We start from the raw sequence: 22,048 nt of genomic DNA, 5'->3' as shown, positions 1-22,048 counted from the left end.
ATAAAACATAATGGACAAGAAGCTGAGTGACAGTTTACCCCCAAATGCACAAAACTTAACTTCTCTGCTTTGGGACCGTAACTAGTAAGGTTCTCTGACAAATTCAGTTAGAATGTGATTTCTGATCAATTAACCAGAGATCAGAAATATTTGGGCTGCAGTTTGAGTCCTGAATTCTTCCAACTTGTGCTTGTAACATCTCCTTGCTTGCCAAGGACTCCTGAATTCTGCACCCTGATGTCAGTGATCTAGTTTTACAGGTGCCATGGCTTTCTTGTGCCATGTCTGCAGAAGTCCAGCTGAGGAACTTGCGCGTGTTTGGTTTTTGTTCACAGTCGTTTAAACTCCCAACTGCTGGCTTGAGGTCATGGATAGGGGCAAACTGGTATCTCAAGAGATCTGCTGTTTACTTTGTATAAATAAATTTTAAAAGTGCAAGCTTGGCACTTTTTTCCTAAACATCTTGGGCCTGATTCTCACATATGCTGCAAAGCGATATTCGTTTAAAAAGTGCTCTAAGGAGGAGATAAACGTGCATCCAGGACCATACCTTGCAACGTGCAGTTCTTAGAGCAAAAGGGAACTGGGTGTCCTGTCAGCTACACCAGCGAGAAGGAAGGCTCTGATGGAGCACACCCTGTAAACAGCAATTTACTCCAGGTGCTCCATATCCTGTCCCTGTTCTCGTTCTTTCCCATCTCTGTGGGTTTAAGGCAGTTGGAGTATCGCCACTTCTGTTGTGGGGTTTGCCATTTGCGATGAGTAGGATGTGCCGTTTGGCAAACAGGCAGTGAATAGCTTACTATTGGCTTTATCTCTCTGTCTAGTTTGTGGTTGGAGACCTGCATGTTGTTTGTGGGTTTTTATGTGCGTCACTGAACCCAGAAGTTTTATTATATTCTCAGAAAAGGGTTTTGTAACAGCTCAGCTATTAAAGCCAAACCATGTAGTTTAGTTAGAAGTCTGGGCAGGAAATAACAAAATGAAATTCATCCTAGGGGAGCAGCGTGGTGCACGTAGGGTGGGAAGAGAATGCAAATACGCTATTTATAGGACTAGGGGAAAACAAATTTGGACTTGAAGAGTAAATGTGAAGGAGTTATCATGGGAAAACCAGACTTGGCAATCTAAGATACTCAGATCTGTGCTGTCAGACTACTTTTCCATTTTTGAGAATTATATTTTTGTTATATCCCAATGAAGAAGAAAAGTTTGACATTGAGATCTGTGCTGCATAGAGTCCCTTCCAGCAGTATCCTTTTAGGAGTGTATGCTATGGATGAGACTTGTCAAGTGAAAATATTTGAACCCGTATTTTTTTAAGCAGTACGAAAATAGTTGAAGACAGCTCCTGCTCCAGGGAGTTTATGCAGTACAAGCAGGCAGAGCCACATGCAGGGATGGAAGAGGAGACAGATTATTTATTTGATTTGCTCACGATCGGACAGCAGGTCAGTGGCAGAGCTGGGAATGGAGCCCAGCTCCCTGGAGCAGAGGTCCGTTCTCTTCCTCATTAAATGTGGTGCTTCTGGTGTTACATTGAAATTGGTGAGGAGAACTTTTCTGGGGAATGCAAGAGTAGTAACTGTACCTCAAGAATATCCTTCCTCAAAGCAGCACGCTGTCCTCGTGATACTGCAGATTGTAATAGGATAATGTGGGGCCGTACATTTTTTGTATAATTTCTTTTACTTAATTTGTGATTTTTAGTTTATAAATAGATGATAAATCCATCTTGCCTTCCACTGTGGTTTTTGGAACAGATTCCCGCACCTTTTCCTACTGCTGTCAGTGCTTGCAGTTCCCTGCTTTGTACTGGGTTATATGCTACTTTTAAGACATTTGCATATAATTAGCATGACATATAGCTAAGCGTGGAACTCCAGCTTTAGAGAGTATGCTGATAGCTCATCCTTCTTCCAGGAAAATAAATCTTGCCTGATGGGAGGCCCTGCACTAAAATAGCAGATTACAATCAGACCGAGGAGCCGAGCTGCTACTTTTACACATAGCCTGTCATGCCTGGCTGTACCAGTTTCAAAATCACTTTGCAAACAATCTTGCTCCTTTCCCTAGGTGCTCAGCAACCTTGAGGTATGCCCAGGAATGGGGAAGGGGTGAGGTGTCCCGGGGGAAGAAGCAGTAACATACCACAGTACCCCGGGAATTCTGCATACCGCGGCTTACAAATGCGCAGCTGACTTGTTTGCCTTTGGCTGGATTTTGTGGTTGCAGTTTGTATATCAAAGTGCATATCGTCATTGAGCCTTGCTTGGAATGGCCTCCAGAAAAGAGAAAGCTTGGGTGATTTCTGTCTTCCTTCCCCTTTCCATGACATATCTATTGCACAGCTGGGAAGATATTTTTGATCTACATAGGCTGACTTGTGGCATATTGGGGGCTATCAAGTAGTCCTCAAACTTCCTGCAGCCTCTTCTTTCTGCCTTTTATTAGGGGACCTTCCCCCTCTGTTCATGCCTTCGTTGCTGCTCTTGCCTCCATTCCCACTCAGTGTTCTTTGTTAACCTCACTTCTAGCCCCTGGGTTGCCAAGATCCCCTCTTCTGCGAGAAGATGGGCAAATGTGCTCCCCTCACTTCTTCTGTCAGGGCTTTGACTATCCTGTTCCTGTCTTGACCTGCAGCAAAGTCAGTTCTTTCTCAGTCTAGTCTCTTCCTCTCTGATGTCTTTTGAGGGAAGGAGCCAGGATGCAAACATGATACATTTGGAGGCAATAAGAACCAAGTATCTTGAGTGGAATGAAACCCTAATGATGAGAATGTCGGTCTTTCCTCTTAAAAAAGGAGTTTCAGGACACAAGTCACAGCCAAGATCCATGATAGTGTTCAGCCTAAATTGTGGGACAATTGCTTTAACCGTACGAGACAGTATTTCCAGCTTCTCACCCTGACAGGGGAGTTACCTCCCAGCTGTGCGCAGACTGGTTTGTAATGGCTAGGTAGATCTGCAGAGTCGCACTGCATCTAACGTGGGCCAGCTGGCTGTACCGTGTCAGAACGTAAATGATACGAAGCCAAGCAGCAGGGGAAAAGTACAGTGGGAAGCAGAAAAAATTTAAACCAAGCGCTTAGCAGGAAAACACTTGGAACAGCATCTACAAGCTTGTTTCTGACCTGACTGTGAACGAGAGAGCTCGTTGGATAGGCTGCTATGGGAAAACACGTATGACAGTGAGAAAGCAGAAGGTCATGACTGAGCCAGCCAATGACATCATATGTGCCCCTAGCCTGCACTGAGTTAACTCTGAGGGAACAGAGCATGATACTCCAGAGGCATCTTAATTTAGGGGTGTGTACAAAGGTGCAAGTGTGTAGGAGAGGGCAGCTGACAGCAAGTTTAAGAGTATGGGGACAAGCGGAACAAGCCGCAGCAGTGTTTAAAAGTCACACAGTCACGCTGGCATATGGCACTGTGCTGAGGGAGCCAGCTGACTCGTCCCTCGTTGGCGCAGAGTACGGGCACGGGAACGTGGCTGTCGGTGGTGCCCAGGCCTCTGCTGAGCCCATCGCCAGCCCTTCGGAGCCCAGCTGGCTTCGGCAGAACCGTGGCCGTCTGCGGGGGCCTGCCCTCCTCTGTGCTGCAGCATGGGGTCTGACTAGAGAAAGCAGACAAAGGGTGGAAAAAAGGAAGTGCTATCATCCCCTTTTTGTAAAAAGAGGTACTGAGACTGAGAACAATTGAGTGGGATTTCCAAGGTAATTTCTTTTAGGTCTTGTGCTCCAAAGCCACGTTAGGAAGTTATGGTTAAAAGGTTCCTCTCGTTTCAGCTGGGTGGTCAGAGTGTAAATGCAAAGGGATGGCTGGAGTCTTCTAGGATACGGCAGTCCTTGTGTTGTACAACTGCCTCTCCTAAGAGTGCAACTGCTTTGCATTTCTGTATTCATGGCATGAAGAGTTTCAATCACTTTTGTCTGTATTAACCCACTTTTTGACAAATCTGAAACTTCATGGCACTGCTGTCTGAATTCAGAAGTGTGTGGGCAGAGACAAACTTCTCGTTACACCTGATAGTTGTGAGGAGTCAGATTGCTCATAAAACAAAGCCCTCTGCTAACTTAACAGGAAAGCACAAGCTAGAAACACCTTATCAATGGCTGCTGGCTTTCTTCATTACACAGAACTGGTGGTTCCGCTGCTAGAATGCAGCCAGCCTCCAAGAAACATCCAGTGTTTTGGCTGGGGGCTGCTGCCGCCACTTGGCTTCCACTGGCTTCAGCTGTAGGTACAGCGCAGGCGATCTATAGGCTGCTTCCATTCACATGGAAATAGCTTAGTTTTGAAGTTGCAGCCACAGGCACCCAGCTGGGTGTGCTGGATCCCACCACTGAGGTGGGGTCCCTTCAGTCAAACATTGCTGCAGTCTGCTGCCATCCCCAGGATGGCCTTCAGGGCTTTGCCTCCTCTTGACTCCCAGTCTTTGGCCGTATGCAAAGACTGAGGCCCACAATGGGTTCAGTACCAAGAAATTGTGACTGTAGCTAGAACTGTGGTCTCATCCGTCATTTTTAGAGAATACTATTAGCAACGTAATAACTTAGCAGAGCATAGTTCCCCTGTGCAAGTACAGATCCTCCTGGTCAGTGCTTGTTCATGGTTAACTGTGTTTCTGTGCGTGTTCTGTCGTTATCCCCTGCAGAGCCTTGCTTATTTAACAGGGGTTGTATGTAAGAGCACATGGATCAACCTCATGATTATACATTTGCAGGACTCGGTCGCAGTAAACAAGCTGAGAGGGAGAAAGAATTTCCCCCTTTCAGTAAAACAAGTGATTCCTGTATACTGCCAAGGAAGAATTGCGTTTGTTGTAGGACAGTTATTACAAAGCAGTAGCTTTCCCAAACAGATGAGCAGACCAAAAGCATTATGCTCCATATGGGGGTCGTTCAGTTGAGATCAAACACAATAGCTATTTTCCTTGTAATATCTGACACATGTTTTATCTGGGGAAGGAGGAGGTGATCTAATTCTCTTTCCCATGTATGACTTTGAGATTGTGCGTACAAGTCATGTATAGCATCATTCAGATACGTAGAGCAGAAATATTTTGAGTAGAAGCTTAAGAAGAGAGATATTATAGTGGTCAAAGAATCCATGTTTGCTTTTTCCTTTTCATTTGTAGTCTGATCTTGTCACAAATGCTAAAATTTGTTGACTGAGAACATGTTTTGGTTTATAAATCGCAGATCAGCTAACTTGCTTTGAGGCATTGTTTTGTTAGGAAAGTTTTGAAGCTTAAGTCTGCCCCATGGGAATGTGTGGCATAGTGAGAAATCTTTTGAGAATATTTTCTTTTTGATAAGCAAACATAAGGCACAAATAATACTCCTCCTTGTTTTATTTTTCTGTGTCTGAAGGGAAGGTTTCTGTGTAGTGCATTTGGCATGAGATGGTCAGGTGATAAAAGCTGTGGAATACAACTATAGAATAGAGTATGTGCAACAATCATCTAATGCAACTGTTCTTTTAAGATCGTTGTTTTTATTGTTGATTTTGTAATAGAAAGGCCCATCAGATAATGGGCCTCAGAGTCTTTGGGTACTTTGGCTGTTCCTGCCTCACTGATCTTCTAGCCCAAATGAAGGCCAGATGTAAGAGAATATAACAAACATATGGGAGCAGTGGGTGAGTGGGCAGATAGTCCTGCACGTTAGACTAGCAATATGGTTGCATGTACATGTGCAGTGCCTTTAAATTGAATGTAATTAATTGTTTCAAATGGTTTGGATGCCCTTTCATATTTTGGCATGACACCCAGCCTCTGCACAGAACTTCTGTTGCTATGGGTTTAGAGAAGAGTCCTGCAGGGATGGGCCCTGCAAGGTCCTGCCTTCTGCTGAGATTTGAAGAGTAAAGATGCTCGGTGTGAGGGAGGTGCTTCCCTGTATGAATTTCCCCAAGTGCTTGAAGGAGTATGTCATTTTTCTGTGATGAAAAAGCCCCACTCACAGACCATCATCCCCTTTGGCTGGGTACTGTACAGACATTGCCCAGGAGGATGACGGCATATCCCAAGGAACTTAACTCTTTACTTTCTGGATCCCAACAGGTGAAACTGATTGACTACATCCACAGACAACGGCAGTGTAAGCTGAGTGTGCCCCTGAATGACAGGACAGCAGAGCTCAACAGCTACCCAAGATTCAATGACTGGTTAGACATTGTCAATGTGAGGAAAGAAGTTGTACAGGTAAGGGGAAGACAACCCTCAGCACAGAACCCTCCTGCCCTCTCAAGGTGTTTAAGTTAGTTTCCTGAGCTTACTTTCAGGCAAGGTGGGAGTGTGTGGGTACACGGAGGGACCTTTGGTGGAAAGGGTGCTTCCTGTCTCCCAGAAGCAGTGATCACCCAACAGGAGAGCTGAAATACTCCCTTCCCTTTGTCCTCCTCCCTTCTCACCATAGCATTTGAAGCGACACCTCACACCTATTGCTCAGGAAGAGACAAAGGTCCTGCATTGCCAGGGCCTCCTCTCCTTCTGCCTGCTAGGGCTGAGAATGATGCCATAACTTAGTCACTTACTAACTTGTTGATAATAATAATGCAGTACCATACTATCTTCTGTGTCCAGTACTAGCAAAAAAAGGACCAAGAGTTACAATTTTGTATGCTGACATATCCAATAAATGGAGTTGTTACAGCCTAGAATTTTCTTATTTCTAAAAGCATACGTGCCACAATTATAAACTAGTAAAGATCCACAAATAGCCAATAGGTCCGTGTCCATCTAAACTTAAACTCGCAAGAGGGGTGAGAGTTTACAAGTTTGTTCCAGACTCGAAACCCTGTAGTATCACACAGCATTCGGACTACAAAATCAAGTGGACTGGAACCCAGTAATGGGCAGGTGGGTTTTGATCTGGATTTCGACTGGGTGGGAGTCTTTGCTCAGAAACGAGAGGTTTTTTCACACACACACACACACACACACCCCCCCAATGAGTAAAGTCTCTGGTTCAAACTGATACCAAAGAGCATTGCATCAGGGTAAAAGAATGGAATGAATAACTCTCCTGTGGTGGTCTGTGAACAGCATCAGCTGTTCATGCTCACAGACCATGGCTGCTTCTGATCTTTACAGTTTAATTCTTAACATGCAAATCGCTGGAAGGCTCTTTACTGCACAGAATAATCTGACACTTCTGCTGCAATCAGAAATGACCAGATAAACCAAGGCCCTCAGCTCCTGTCTCTGACACTTTTTTTTTTTTTCTTGAAGAGGAGTCTGAAATTCCAGCTGCACTTAGGTGCTTCTGGGGACTCCAGGACTGCAGGGCCCTGACATCAGATTGTTCCTTTGGGTCTGGACTGTGCACGGTTTCCCCAAGCTGTTCTGTACTGCGGACAGTTCAGTTCAGTGTACCATTAATGGCAATGTAAGTAGAGCTCAGTCCACTGATGGCTAAACAAAGCAGAAAAGGTTTTTTCCATTCTTTTCCCCATTTTCAGCTCTGCAGGCCAGATCACAGTGTTCTCATTCAGTTTCCTTTGATCCTTAGACAAGCAAAAATTTTCTTTGACTTCAGCAGGGATCTGCCTGAGTGAAAAATTCAGCAAATTTTCATGGACGTTATTGCAGTTTGGTCCTGATGTAACTGAGCAGACTCTGGTAAAATAGGATGAGTTCAGGAGCGAGTTGTTCCTTTTATTTACTACCATTTATTTTGAATGTGACGCTGCATATCGCCTTCCAGCCCAGCAAGGTTTTGGGCAGCACGGCTAAAGGTGCAGCAGTGACAGTGAGAGAAGAGAAAAGCAGCCTGTTGCTGTGGCCAAACTGCCAGGCTCACAACTATTGTTGGTTTCTAAGGTTACTGGAATTGCCTGAGCCTGAAAGAATGTCTTTGTAGCTCTTTTTTAAATCCTTTGTGATGCCTGCAGAACTGGGGGAAGGGAAGAGGTGAAGGGGGAGGGAGGAGGTGGACAGTTCAGATCTGCCACATCCTGGTAATTCAGGGAGCAAACAGCGTTGAGACTGCCCTTCCGTTTGCGTGGTCACTGAAAAGGGTGAACAAACTCGGGTTTGGTCGAAGGCAGGAAGAGAACATATTCCAACTGTTTATTGTTTTTATTCATGCTTTCTTGCTACCCTCTCCCAAGCAGTGACCAGTGCACTGAACTATGTTCCTTCTGTTCTCTGGGACAGAAATACAAGAGGTGTATAAAGCATTTAAATTCCTCTGTGATTCCAAATGTGTGGTTATTTTTTAAAAGTTCTGCATCCAGTTCATGCAGCTGCAGACAGTTTCTGTAGTATTTATATTAGCTGGACAGGAGAACTGCAACGCCCATTGGGTCATTAAAATTATTTCTGAGTAGGCATGCTGGAACAGGCTGTAATCTGGGGGAAATGGAAATGGCTGGGCCAATCGCTCTGTTCTTGCAGTGATTTCCCACCCACCCCCCCGCCCCGTTATTTCACTACTTAGAAAATAGCAATGCAGCCACCGTTGGTGTCTGTGACATGGACATCAGCAGGCAGTGCAGGGGATGTGTTGGTCTGTGCTGAGGTGTCTTTCAGAAATGTTACGGATATCATGAGATCGTTCCTGCCGTTGCTTCGATTTTATACAGTGTGTGAACCGCAATTCAGCTGAATGCTTTCAAAATGGAAATCACTGACAGAAGGAGCTTTAATAGGTTAGTTATTAAGAAATATATAATGGTTTCCCTTAGCTTTATGCACACTACCTGTGGCATGACTGGGGAGAGAGGTGGCTCAGTAGGTCAGACAATGAAAACGGGGACACTGGAGTCCCATACCTGGTGCCTGGTGTACGAGATAACACTGTGGAATGACTTCCCATCTCTAAGATCTGTTAGCTCACTGTAAAACTGAAATAGTCAAACTGGGTTTCCTTCTTAATGCTTCCAAAAAGTGCTACAGAGAGACAGACAACCCCACAGGCGTGATAGTGTATTCACATTAGGCACATAGCCCTCTCTTCTTGAGACTTTTAGGCTCTGAAACTAGTTGTAGAAGTTGCCAAGCGCCTGTGGAGTCTCGGAGCTGCAACACAGCCCTTCCTGGCCACCTCTGCAGCAGGTACAGTGCAGGGGGTGAAGGGCTCTCCTGTGACCCACTGCTTGTTCCTGGGTTTTTGCTTTTTAAAATGGTTCTGATTCCCTTTGCATTTCTAGTGTTGCTGGAGGGAGTATTTCAATATTGTGCTAATCTGTGACATAACGCCTTTGAAAAACAGCCTAATTGCAAGCAGTTTTTTAGCTCAGGGTTAGAGAAACAAAGCTCTCTTTCTCTCTCTCTGTTCCCCTCCCCTCTCTCCCCCGCAGTCCTCTCCCAAATAAAGCTGCCATGCGGGGAAGCACAGAAACTCCCAGGCTCTCCCGTCAGAAATAGAGCACTGGCTCTAATTTAGAATATCTGCTGACTCCTCTAGTCCAGAGTAAAGACTATTTTTGCTCAGTGACTTGCTCTAGACATTGTGAAGCTTGAAAGCTCTTGCTGTTATAATTGCTGTCTTGTTGTCGGGCTCCTTTCTTTCTTTGAAAAACCTATCTTTAAAACAAGAATAATGACTGCTTGTAAAATCCTTTAGTTCTCAAAGAGATTATAGTAATAACAATGCACTGTTTATGGCGTTGGGCAACAGCTAAAACTCCTGTGAACGTGGATAACACTCAGCCGGTCATGCTGCGTAGAGTGAAAGGGCTGTTCGGTGTGGACCTAGCAGACTTGGAGGTAGGTGGTGAACACAAGCTTCAAGTTTGTGATCCTGTTTGCTGTCTGTGAATACACAACTCTGAGGGGTAAGGAAACTTTGAACCCCTACCCCAACTCGTGCTATTTCTGTTTCTTTGTTGTTGTTCCTCTAATCAGTTGCCAGACAGATTTTTATCATAGAAAACAGTGGCTAGTGTGGAGCGGGCTCTGCTTTGGAGCTGGGCTAGTATTGTTCTGTAACTTTCTTCTTAAGTTTTTTTTCTAGGAAATGCTGGAGTCCTTGTTTTTGGCTAGGAGTCCTAGAGATTGATTAGCACTGTGTACAGGTAGTTTAATACTGTTAAATGATGCATAAATGGTTAAACATGGTGGTTTGAAACTGGGAGAAGAGATACTTAAACTGAGAACTAGAAAAGGCAGGACAAGGAACCATACAGACGGAAGATATATTTAAGCTGTGTAGTGGTCTCCAGTGGGTAAAAGTTGCTCTGAAAATGGGCCTAGAAAAATATACTGATCTGGATTTTCCTGCTCCCCTTGAGAGTTGGAATCAAGAATTGAGGGGGGGGAGTGGGAGGGAAGGAGGATGTGAACAGAGTGCTGTCCCCACTCAGGCTGGTGGAAGAAGTCGCTTGCAGAGCTACTTACTAGGTTCTGGGCTTGGGACAGGTCTACCAAAAAAAAAAAAAAAATCTCTATTGGCTTATTTTCTTCAACACAGAAAAAAATCCTGACTTTACTGTTGTTCTTCCCAGAAACATCACTATTATATTTGTTCCCACATATAACTTGTCACCATCTTAAAAAGTAACTTAAGAACATAGTCATCTCCTTATCATCCTCTGAAACGTGTCTGAACCAGCCCTGCTTACCACGTAGCAGGGGTTCCAGTCAATCAAGTTTGGAAAGTTGTTTTTAGAGGAGATAACTGTCATGCCCAGGGAGGGGCAAATCCTGCCCTAGGGAGTGCTGGCTCTAGGCAGAACTTTGCCACCAGGGAGACTACGTGGGAGCAGATGAAACAGTATTGTGGTGGGGTCTGGTTTGTGGCTGTTGCATTGGGGGAATGTATTTGACTCCCAATCTATATATTTTTTTGTAATACCTCCTTTTTGCTTATGAAACTTGTCTCATTCCCCAGTTAGCATTTATGCCAAAGACCTGCTTTCTTGTAAGTAGTCAAGAGTGGTTCCTGAGCAAGCCAGGGGCAGCGCTTGACATGCTGGAGAGCAGAGCAGGAAAGGTTCGTGCCTTGAGTAGGAATTGTCTGCTAAGAGTCTCCTGCTGCCCCTGTGGAAATCTGTAGAGGATGAGGCATCGGCATAGGGCTGATACTATGACACCATGGCAGGTAGTTATGCTTGCTTGGACTGCGATCTAGCTTGTAGCAGATCGTGCTGATCAGTTGTTGGAGGAAAAGTGTGGGGTTTACGTGTGTGCATCCTTACTTTGGTTGGGGGAGTAGGAGAAGCAGATCTGCCTAAGCCTATCAGGTTTCTACAGCTGTATCCTCTCATCTTTTTCTGTCAGCGTATCTCCATGAACAGACTCTGAGGACTTTGGCCATTTGCTGGGGATTTCCATGGGTCTGGCAGCAGCAGCTCTGACTGGACTGCTAGATAGTGGAGATCCTGAATGTGCTAATTGTGTGTATGCAAATTAACTCTGTCCTGCAGGCTTCCTGGACCTAAAACTTCATCGCCATGTTCCAGCTGAGGGCCCCTCCGCAGTGTAAAGAGCTCTTGGAAAATGGTCTCTACTACTGCCAGGGTTCCCTTCCCCTGCCAAGAGGTCCAGGTGCCCCTTGCACAGCCTTGTTCACTGACTCATTTGTGGCTCAAGGTTAGCACGATGCTCACGCTACCCCTTGGGATCTGCAGTGAAACACTGCAACCACTAATCCGTCTTCCCACAGAAAAGTAGTAAGTGACAGCAGCTATCCTGTCCACAAAGAGCAAATGGGATGGAAATGCCTGAGACTGTCAGCTCCTCTCTACCCCATCTCTTGTGTGAGAGGTGAAACAGTGACAAGGGAGATGTTCTGTGAAACCACAGCCTGTGCACACTCACAGCTTAATGCAAGCTGGAAATTTCGTGTGAGAGGCTTTTTCTTTCACAAAATCTCCAGAATGTAATAATACAACAATTTTTCAGTACCTTCTTCAATGAATACCAGAAAACCAGAGCAAAATAACAACTAGCAGGCACAAGATGTTCTTAAGAGCAACCTTACATGCTTTGCTTAGAGCTATCAGTGGGAATTTAAGCACCTTATGTAATGGGCTTTCTTCTAGCATCTGCTGCTTTACGGGAGGATGATTGGTGAGGGAATGTATTGATTTAAGAGGAGGCATTTGGGGCCTTGACAACTGTCCAGCTTTAGAGGAAGAGCCATGTCTACTAGGTCAAGGAGCAGGTCAGACTGATTTTGCAGAGTGCTAGCAGCAGCATTAGCTCCATAGGCTTATCTGCAGGGAGGAATCTTTACCAAAAATAACCCATCCACTGTGTTAGATACCAGCATTTTTGCCATGTTTCAGGGATTTAAAGTTGGACACCAGACAAGATTAAAGACCTTCTTACACTATTGTGAACTCTTCACCCTGACTAATTGAGGCTAACCTTTGGATGGCTTCTTGGATACACTGTGGTTTACTTTTCTCTCTTTTAAACATGCGTACCATGAAGTGCACAGCCCGTAAATCTGATAAGCAGGAGAGCTTTGTAGAAAAGTCCTCCTCTTACCTCTTGTAGAGAGGAACAATTTCCTGGTTTGGGCTTTTTAGCATCACTTCTGCTGAGCAATGTGTGGTGTGAGTAAGGCTTTAGATTTTGCTGGAGTTCTGAGGTGCTGAAAGATTGAAAGCAGGTTCTGTCTCCTCCTGCTGTTTCTTTCTTTTTAATCTGACCTTATTATTGGAGTAGTATCTGAGTATCTTGCAACTTCCCCTGTCATTCTGTAGTCAAGGCAAGGTGTGCCCAGGATGATGGTACTTAGCTTGGCCCTAATGTGAGCCTTTAAGCTGCATATCTTTAAAGCTGTATTTTTTAAAGCCACAGCACCCATGAAGCAGCAGGTAGAGAGGGGTCTGTTGGACCCCCATTTGTCACCCTCAGTGCTGAAGATTTGGAGTAACCCCTTTGCAAGGGCCCAGAATTGCACTTCCATTGAGGGGGTTGGAGCCCACCACGTGCTCCTCTGAGATGGATGCTGTCAGGGCGTTCGCAGGGGACATTCTTCCCCCCAACTCAGCAGCTGAGCCAGAGCACCAGCAGCAACGGAACCTGTTTTAAGAGCCATCATGAACTAGTGACCCTCATCATTATCACATTGGCTGGGGGGCTAACACAGAGCTAAATCATATCAGGCCAATTGTACAGGGATCAGGTTGACCAGTTTTATATTAAGCCACCACATATGTGCAGCACATGAGTGGCTGTTTAAAGAAAGCCTCTTACTTCTCCCCCCCCGTTTTAAGGCTTATTTCTTTTGTCGCGTGTTATGGGGCCTGGCAGCAGGTTCAGAAAGTCTGAGCTCTCCCAGCTCAAGGTCATTGGGATTGTTTAAATATAATCTCCTTTTCTGTACTTATACTTGCCTACAACTTGCTATTCTGTCTTTCTAAAATTAAACTATTGAGCAAAAAGAGAAGATTGGACTTCACCTGCAGGTCCAGGAAGGGGGCAAGCTAGCAGCAGGCTGGACCCTTTGTCAGGGTCGTGTCCGCGTGAGATCGTGGTAGGGATACAGAGCAAAGCTGGCAGCGAAGAGCTGGGGCTGCCCTTTGCTGCTCAGTTGTGCCTTGGGTGAACCATTCTAGCTTTTCATGGCAGGCCACACGTTGAGTTGTAGGGCAGACCTGCTTAAGGAAGTGAAACCAGTCAGCTTAGGGGTGTTCAAGCCCGCCATAGTGATTGTGTCCTGCAAATGAATGAGACAAAGGAAAAAGTGCCCTAACACTTCTAAAAAGCTCAGTAGTTTGGAATGTTTTGTAGTTTTTTTAAAAAATTGTTCTCAAGGTTTTTCTTGGCAACAAGGAAGGCTTGAAAATTAAAAGTGAAAGCTGGGGATTCCTGGTTGCAAGGGTTTGATCTTTAAAAAAGAAAAGCACTAAACATGATCAGACTTGCAAGAAGAGGCAGTCGTGGACAAAGATGACAGCTAAGTTCTCTGTGCCAGCAAACATTTGGTTGTGCTCCCCGAGAGAAAGACCTGTGAGGCTCTGACCACCATTGTGCAGGACCCAGGCCCATGCCGTGGACACTGCAGCACCCCATCCCTGCCGTCCCCGGGCAGCTGTACTGGTTGTGAGCTCCACAATTTTGTGAGTTGTGCCTTGGGAGCAGTGAGTGTGCCTGCTGTTACACCCAGGAGCTGAGCCTGGATGCCATTCCACATACCTCTTACAGAGGGGAATGGGAATTCCCCAGTTAAGCCTTGTCTGTACATCACAACCGGGAGAGCTAATTTGGGGTAAGTTAAAGTAGTCAGTTCTGCCTTATTGATACAAAGTGAAGCACACACTCAATATATACTTTTTTCAGTGCAAAAGCCTAATAGCCCATATCTTACTCCACCGAGGACTAACTGTAGAGGTACAGGGCTCTTGTCAAAGGTGCAGTGGCATCTGCCCTAGCTAACTGCTGTACTTTGCCCTCCTTGTAAAAGGAGAACAGACAGAAGAGAACCTGACTGCATGCTGGCCGCTTGAGTGGACACAGGCTTGCTGCCCAGACTGATTTCCTCCTTTTTTTCCTAGCCTCTGTGTTTTGGTATTTTAAATAATTTTATTCATATTTGTTTTACTGACTTTCCTGTGATCTCTAAACTGGGCAGGGAGAACGTTTTTCAGCATCTGATGCCACACTTGCTTTTACGAAGCATTGTGGCTCGCTAGTGTTTCTGCCAGCCCAAATGTTGTTTGCTGCCAAGCCTTGCTACCTCTTGTGCCGGTCACTGCCCTGAGCGTTAGCGCTGCCGGTTGGCAATGCCTGTCACTCTGGGTCCTGCTGCAGAGCCAGGCACTGGAGAAACCAGATCCCCGGCGGCGCTGCGACCAGCCCCACCCCAGGGAGGGATGCTTGTGCTGGCCGTATGAAGTCTGGGCCATGGAACTGGCTGTGGTGGAAAAGTTTTGCTTTCCCGAGGAAATCTTAGTTTCTTCGACTTTACTGATTGACTTACTAATAGCTCTAATAAGTTACTGGTTACATTGTGTCGTGCAAAGGATAGGGAAGTGAGGTGATACTGGGTAACGTGACTTGGGAACTTATAGTGGGATCCGGAACGATGCTGCTGCTTAAAGCAGTGGCTACGTAATCTGAGTTGTTTTCTTAGTGGGGAGTGGTGGGGGTGAGGAGATGTTTCAAGATAATTCAGGAATGACATCGCTGTAATCCCGCTTACTCTAAGACCATGTAAAAGCATGAAATGGGATAAATGTTTTTAAGACACATTGGCTTTCCCTTATGCTTAATGGGGAAACACTAGCTTCCCTGCTCCAGACCACCAGCCATGGTGGTGTAGAAAACTTTCTTCCGTACTACACTAAAACTCGCTCCATGTTTGCCCCCAGTCCCTGTCCCTTTTAGAGCTGCTTGTGTCCTGACGTCCTGCATCGCAGAGCCGCCCTTGTGATATCACTGAACAAAGATGCTTCTGTGAGCTGCCCGTCTGCGTGCAGGGGAGAAGAATGCAGGGGATGCTGGGGAAATAACTAACGATAAGAGGGACTTGGTTTAATTCTGTTATAGCCCAGTTTGGCTGGGGCTCTGTGTGAGCAAATGTGTACTGGCTATATGTTGGAATATTTGAGTTGTGGAAACCCATTCCAAGTTCAACTCAGATGATCTCAACCCCTGGGGTTTTTTTGTCCTTTGGAGTGTAGTATCAGGTGAGGAATCCCAGGAGAGCAGATTCAGCACCGTATTGTCACTGGGGTCTTTGTGCTTCCTGCATTTTATCCAAGCAGAAGTCACTCAGGAACAAGTTTTTTGGGGCAGTCTTACTCCTGCATCTTGGTGGTGCAAGTGTGCAGAAAAATGAATAATCATACTCAGCATCAGGTGGGATATCTGTGCTTTTGTTATTCTGCTAATATTAATTCTAGAAGAACAGGAAATTTACCCAAACTTCATTGAACTCTGGCTCTACTATGGACCTGCTTTCTGCTTACTGCTCATTGAAATTCTTGGCCTCTCCTTGAGTCAGCTGTGTTTTGTGTTTCATCCGGTTCAGGGCATGTGACAGTAGATGCAGAATGCACTTCTTAGACTTCTGCCCTTTCTTAATTTATTAATTTGCTTTGCTCCATGCAACAGTTACTAAAAATGGAAACTATGTGATTACTCTTTGTGTTACCACCTACAAAGCTCCAAAGGTTGGGGCTATTTCTAGCACTGTCACAGTTAAGATCAAAAGTCATGTGTCAGATCTCAAAGGCATGAGTCTGGATTAAGAAAGATGTGATTGCTAAAGGACATTCAACAACACTGAAATTTGATTTATAGTCGGAAATGGAGTTTAAGAATCTAGAGGATTTGAAGGTTTTTGTTTCTCCAAGCAGTGAGACACACTTGTGAGTTTCCCGTTCAAACAAAAGTTGAAACCCATTTATATAGCTTGATTCCAGGAGCTGAAACTTTAGGAAAGAGGCCAAATATTGTGAAATTTGTGATCTCATTGTGAGAGCAGGCAGCAGTGAGGTTTGTTTAGGCAAAACTTTCAGGGAAATTCCTGGGTATCTGGGCTAAATATCCTGGTTTTGTTTATTAACCACAATTGTGCAGACTTACTTACACTGGACACATTTGAATGGGGAGGAGAGAGGCAACACAGCTCAGTTCTGTGTCAGGAAATACCAGATCATTTCATGCTTCCCAGTCTCCTGTATCTTTTGTGTCTGCCTGATCGAAACCTGGTCACTTTGGGGGCTTTGGTGTATTAAGACATACAAGAAGTTCTGTACAAATATCTTTCTAAGCAAGATATGGGTAAGGCAGGTTCTCTAATGAAGGAAAAATTGCTTGAGGAGGTCACTATCTCTTTGTCAAAACATTGATTTTTGTTTAACAAAAGAAGTTATTTTCCTCCCTGTTTTTACTTTTCACTTCCCTACTGAAAAGCCAAACATCTTTATCTGACATTTTTTCAGATTTTAGGCCTGTTTTGTTTCTGACTGCTATTTTTAATGAAAAAGTTAAGCTTTCATTAGTCGCTTTTCAAAAATAGTGAGTGGAAACTTTCCACAAGGGGAGAGGAATATTTCAGTCACCTCTAATCCTAACTAAAACACCAGAGAAGGACCATAACATCCTAATGATACAGAGCACCCTCGAGCATATGCCTGGTCTCTCATGGTGTAGGGAGGAGGGGGAGCAGCTGTTGAGCGCTGCTGAGATCTGCCGCGTGGTCGTTACTGACCCAGTGATCCCTGAGAGATATGCACTACCAAAATGAGTAAATCATGAGTCAGACCAGGCAGTGAGACAGGGGCACTATTTAAAGTACATCAGAATAACAAGTGACAATCTTATTTATCTATGTATATTAAAAAATATATGCATCATCTTGTTTTTCTGCAGAGAATACCAGAGGAGCTAACCTTAGATGCCTTACTAGAAATGAATGAGTCAAAGGTGAAAGAAACAATGAAGAGATGTGGTGCCAGAGATGAGGAGTGCTCCAGACTCAACGGGGCACTGAGCTGCTTACGGAAGGTGACTGCATCAGGTACAGACTGCCTTGTTGTTCTATGGAATCAGTTTCTCAGTAACCCAGCCCCATCCTGCTTCCTTTCATATGAGACAATCTGCAAAAACCTCTAGAGAATGTCTTTGGGTATATTCTGTAACCAGGGTCAGGTTATGGCTCTTGGATGTATGTGAAGTTGCAGTGATCAAAGGCATCTAGAACTGTGGATCGGATTTGGTTTTGACAGCATGTCAAATAAATAAATAAATGGAAATAAATGTACGTAAAAATATCCTCTCCTACTCAATAGACTATATCCTTATTCCCTCTCTGTTCAGAGTTGTGCCTCCAGTTCATCCTTGACCTAACGAATACAAGCAGATTTCTAGAAGGTAATCCCCTCCCCAAATATTGCTGGCGCAGAGAGAAGGTGTAATTCTGTTTGGCTTTACTTTGCTCAGAAGCCTGAGTGTTGTTCAGCTCAACGCTTTGGAAGAGAAGAACATTGCTCTGACAACCCTTTATCACTGTGTAGCTCGTAGTGTGCCATTTGATTAATTTCTCCTTAAAACCACTTGCATCCTGCTATTTTTCTTTGACTGCTAGAATTGATAGAATCATTAGCCAAATTCCAGTAGCAGATTCAAGACCTAGAAAGAACCCCGATTTACCTTGAAATTATGGAAAGAAGGGTACCGTGTAGTTAGAAATGCCTAGGTTCAGCATGTAAATGGATCTGATCAAGTTATTTAAGATCAGTCAAGCTCAAGATTCCCACAGCACTGTTTCACCTTCTCCCCTTCTCACCTCCCAGGCTCCTTTCAACGGCATTCTAAAATCTGTTTGGTCGGGAGTGTTTCTCACAGCTTACTGGTACTAACAAGCATCAGATCTTTTCTTTGTAACAATTATCAATCAGTCACTGAAAGGTGATGTTTCCTGTTGGTGTTACGACAGTTCATACCATTTGCAAATCATAAAGATTAGTTAATGGAAAAGTCAGCAAACAGCTCAGTTTCATACTTCCTTTTTTCTAATCTTTCTTGTCCTGAGTTGTCAAATATTTCCCGTCCATACTGTGGCAGAACCAGCCATCGTTCAGAAGTCATGGCATTCACTTATTATAATGAAATGGCATTTTTTAAAATCCAGGTATATCATCTCTTTTCAACCACTGACTGGTCAACAGGACATCGAGCCCTGAAGCTTTGACTTTTCACCATGATTTAAGTCATTAAGGACATACTTAAAATTAAGCCAGAGAGTTATCCTGATGAATTAAGCCTCTGAAATTATCCCAACAATCTGTGCATTCCCGCTTTGCTGCCTGCAGGCCTTTGTACAGTTTTTCCCCATTTGTACCCAGAATTGGTCTACAAGCTGTGCTGGACCATTCTGAACTACAGTGCTAGGCGTTGTAGAAGGCAGCGCTGGGCTCCACCAGCTATCCAGCAGGATGTGGTTCCTTTTTGTCCAGCTGTCTGTCCCTGGTACAGCTCTAATAAAGTCTGAACAAACACTCTGTGCTGAGTGCTGCTGCTGCCTGTAATGGAACAGCAGTGCCCCAGAGCTCCAGGTGCCAGGTGAGTTCTAGGCACTGGTTACATGCCAGAGAGAGAGAAAAGGGGCCAAATGAGTGTCAGGAGCTCCTAGATACACCTTATTTCCAATCTAATGGCCTTTCTCAGTTTAAGTGGTATTTAGCAGTTTTGCTGGCTAATAGAAAATAGTTTCTTTTTTTAAAGAGTCTAAAAGCAGACAGGGTGCCAAGTTGGATGTACAGATGTGTCTCAACAGATTGGCACCAAAGCCACATAGGTTTGCACTGGGATGTGGGTGCCTCTTTTATGCAGGTGTGTATATCCCACTTTCTTCAATCAGGCCCCAATCTGTTAAAACTCAGCACATCTTAGAGCGTAGGACCCGATTTTAGCTTTTGAGATGCATAGCTACAGGTAGGAAAGAAGGGTAATTACTGCCATTCTCCGTTTAAAGGTTACTTTAGCTGATGGCTTAGATGGGTGTCAGGGGAGGAGGAACTAGGCTTGCACCTTGGCTAGGTGCAAAGCGGGGGCAAAAAAACACCTTATAGCCTAAAGCAGCACGATGTGGTATATGTATATACGGTGGCTTTTCTTTTTAGCCAGTCACTAACATTGCTGTGGTTGGTGCACAGGTGGGGAGTTAAAAGATGATGTGCTGATGAATCTTTCTGAGGCACGCCGAGAAAACAGCTCTACCAACGTGACCGAATTCCCCTGCTCCTCTGCGCCCACATGGACTCCCTCTGCACTGCACCTTCCCAAGGGCAACAGCCAGCAGGCACGTTCTGTGTCAGTATCTACAATCCCATCTTCAGATTCTCTTGCCTTGAGTCACGGACCTTCTACCTATGCAGAAAACCTCCTGGACCCTTTTGCATTCCCTGCACACAGTGGAAGGTTAACACCAAGGACTCCTCATAGCATCACCATCACTCCACCAACCACTCCTCAAACGAAGAGACGGCATAAGTTGAAGCCACCACGGACTCCTCCCCCCCCTTGCCGGAAGGTTTTTCAGCTGCTACCTAACTTTCCAACCCTCACAAGAAGCAAGTCCCATGAATCACAGTTGGGAAATAGGATAGATGAAGTTCCTCCAATAAAGTAAGCATGACACTTCCTCCTTCCCCACAGTCACTGGTGGGCTGTGTTCATACCAACAGGCGTTCAGTGCTCCAATTCTGACTCTGAAAGAGCTGGTGTCCAGTTGCCTTGTCATGGTTTCACTGTAGTCTGAGAATCTATATCAGGCTATTCTAAGATAACCACAAAACCTGCTTCTTAATAGTGTGCTTTACTTGAAATTTATTTGAATTTATTTCAAATTACACCCGCTGGGGAGATTGGGATGGCTGTTGCTATTAAAAGGCCCCAACTACTTTTTCTCAAGCATCTAGTAGCCAGTTCCACATACTGTAATTCCCTTCTGTCCTTAAATGTTCCTTGTAGTTCAGGTGGCTGGTATCCTTTTATGTTTTTATCTTAAGATGTACATTAGCTGCTAGCTTGAGCTTTAAAACATGTTTATTACAACTGTAGCTCCATAACAAGGCAAATGGTCTTAGGCTACACCTTTTTTGGACTGATCCAGGCTTCGAGATATGCTTTTTTTTGTGTAGGTAGGATGGGAAGGTATTAATCTAACATTTAACTCATAGTTGACACTGGGAATGAAATGTGCCTTCCAAAGACTCTGGCTATCCCTAAATGTTGCAGAAACTTAGGTCAGCATCCAAATTCTATAGCAGGCACTGAACCATTATAGTTTACCCTAACTCTGTGATTACAGAGCTGGAAGAGCTCAAATCGCGTGTTCTACTTGGGACCTTGTTGCAAGATTACATTTTTATTAAAGGGAAACTAGCCCAGCTCAGAATGGAGTTGAGATTTTGGGTGTGAGAATTACCAGCAAAGGGCTGTGCTTTTGATGCTGCAGTACTGTATTGCCTGCTGATTGACATGAAAGAGTTCATTATAAATGTGTGGCCTTGTAAGCAGCACAGTATTCTTCCACACTGTGAGTGCATATGAAGTATATCCTAAAACCTGCAAATTGCTAAACCTCTAAATGCAGCAAGCAAAGAGTTTCCATGTATGAATGGATGAAAAAGATGACTTTGAACTGGAAAGATCTGTGGCCAATGCACAGCTTTGTTTCGAAATTCAGTGATAAGAACCTGGTTCTGCAGTGATTCAGGTCCTGCTGATTAAATCAGATAGGAAGTGCAAAATGTAGCACTTCTGTGATTCAGGCACTTCCACGGAGCCTGCAGCTGACTGAGCTGTGCAGGCACACTAACACTTCTCGTCTGCAAGCCAAAATTCAGGTGCACTCTTGCACACTTCACTCGCAGGCTGGAGCTGGAGCTCTACCCAGCAAAGACTGCCATTGTGACCAGGAAAATACTGGTTATGCCATGACTTCAGGAGCCTGTGCAAAACCAGAGATGTTTGTAAACCTGACAACAAACGCTGCAGGAAAGAGTTTCTGCTCTATTAAAGTGTGTGTCCTGTCACATAAATATGAATGTCTAAAAAACATTTTTTTTTTCTCTCTAGGTGTGGTAAGAGATTTTTACAGGGCTGTCTTCATTTCATTGCTGAGAGAGAAGAGCCTGTCCTTGACACCTATCTGTTGATCATTCCTCTGCAACCTCTGGAGGTCCTCAATAGGGCCTTCAGTCCCAGAGTTTCTGTTATCTTTAACAGGAGTGTGGCCTACTGCAGAACTGCAGGATATTTGCATGGTCTTTTTTGTACCTGGTATTTCTTCAGATGACAAAAGCAAGGAAAATGAATACTGGTGTTTAAAGGATTAAAGCAAGGGCTTTGGGTGTATTTGCTTGTCTGTGACTTCAGACAGCTGTTACTGGTGCCTCTTGGTACTGGGAATCATGTCGTACCTAACCACTTAGTATCTTTGGATATTCATTGCCAAGTATCTCTGTAATTAAATTAGTTGTGTGCAACCTTCTGAGAAATGCTTCAGCATGTGCTTAAATGTGGAATACTTCCTCTCATGTTGCTGAGTCTGTTCATGTGTTTAAGGGTTTACAGAACTGGGACTTGTGCTTTTATCCAGTAATTATCAATGCCATTCAGTGTTGTAGCT

General features: G+C 44.6%; 1 protein-coding gene across 1 annotated transcript in view; it reads left to right on the top strand.

Moving 5' to 3' along the window:
• KSR1 (kinase suppressor of ras 1) overlaps window positions 1-22,048 on the top strand; it is a 72,968-nt gene that overhangs the window by 32,058 nt on the left and 18,862 nt on the right. Inside the window, exons 2-5 of the mRNA XM_075771925.1 lie at window positions 6,067-6,207; window positions 17,284-17,431; window positions 19,569-20,040; window positions 21,496-21,706. Of these exons, the coding sequence (XP_075628040.1) occupies window positions 6,067-6,207; window positions 17,284-17,431; window positions 19,569-20,040; window positions 21,496-21,706 (972 nt within the window). The remainder of the gene's footprint in view (window positions 1-6,066; window positions 6,208-17,283; window positions 17,432-19,568; window positions 20,041-21,495; window positions 21,707-22,048) is intronic.

The sequence above is a fragment of the Balearica regulorum genome, chromosome 19 (assembly GCF_011004875.1).
Source record: "Balearica regulorum gibbericeps isolate bBalReg1 chromosome 19, bBalReg1.pri, whole genome shotgun sequence".
NCBI lineage: Eukaryota > Metazoa > Chordata > Aves > Gruiformes > Gruidae > Balearica > Balearica regulorum.
This window is presented reverse-complemented; position numbering and strand designations above follow the sequence as displayed.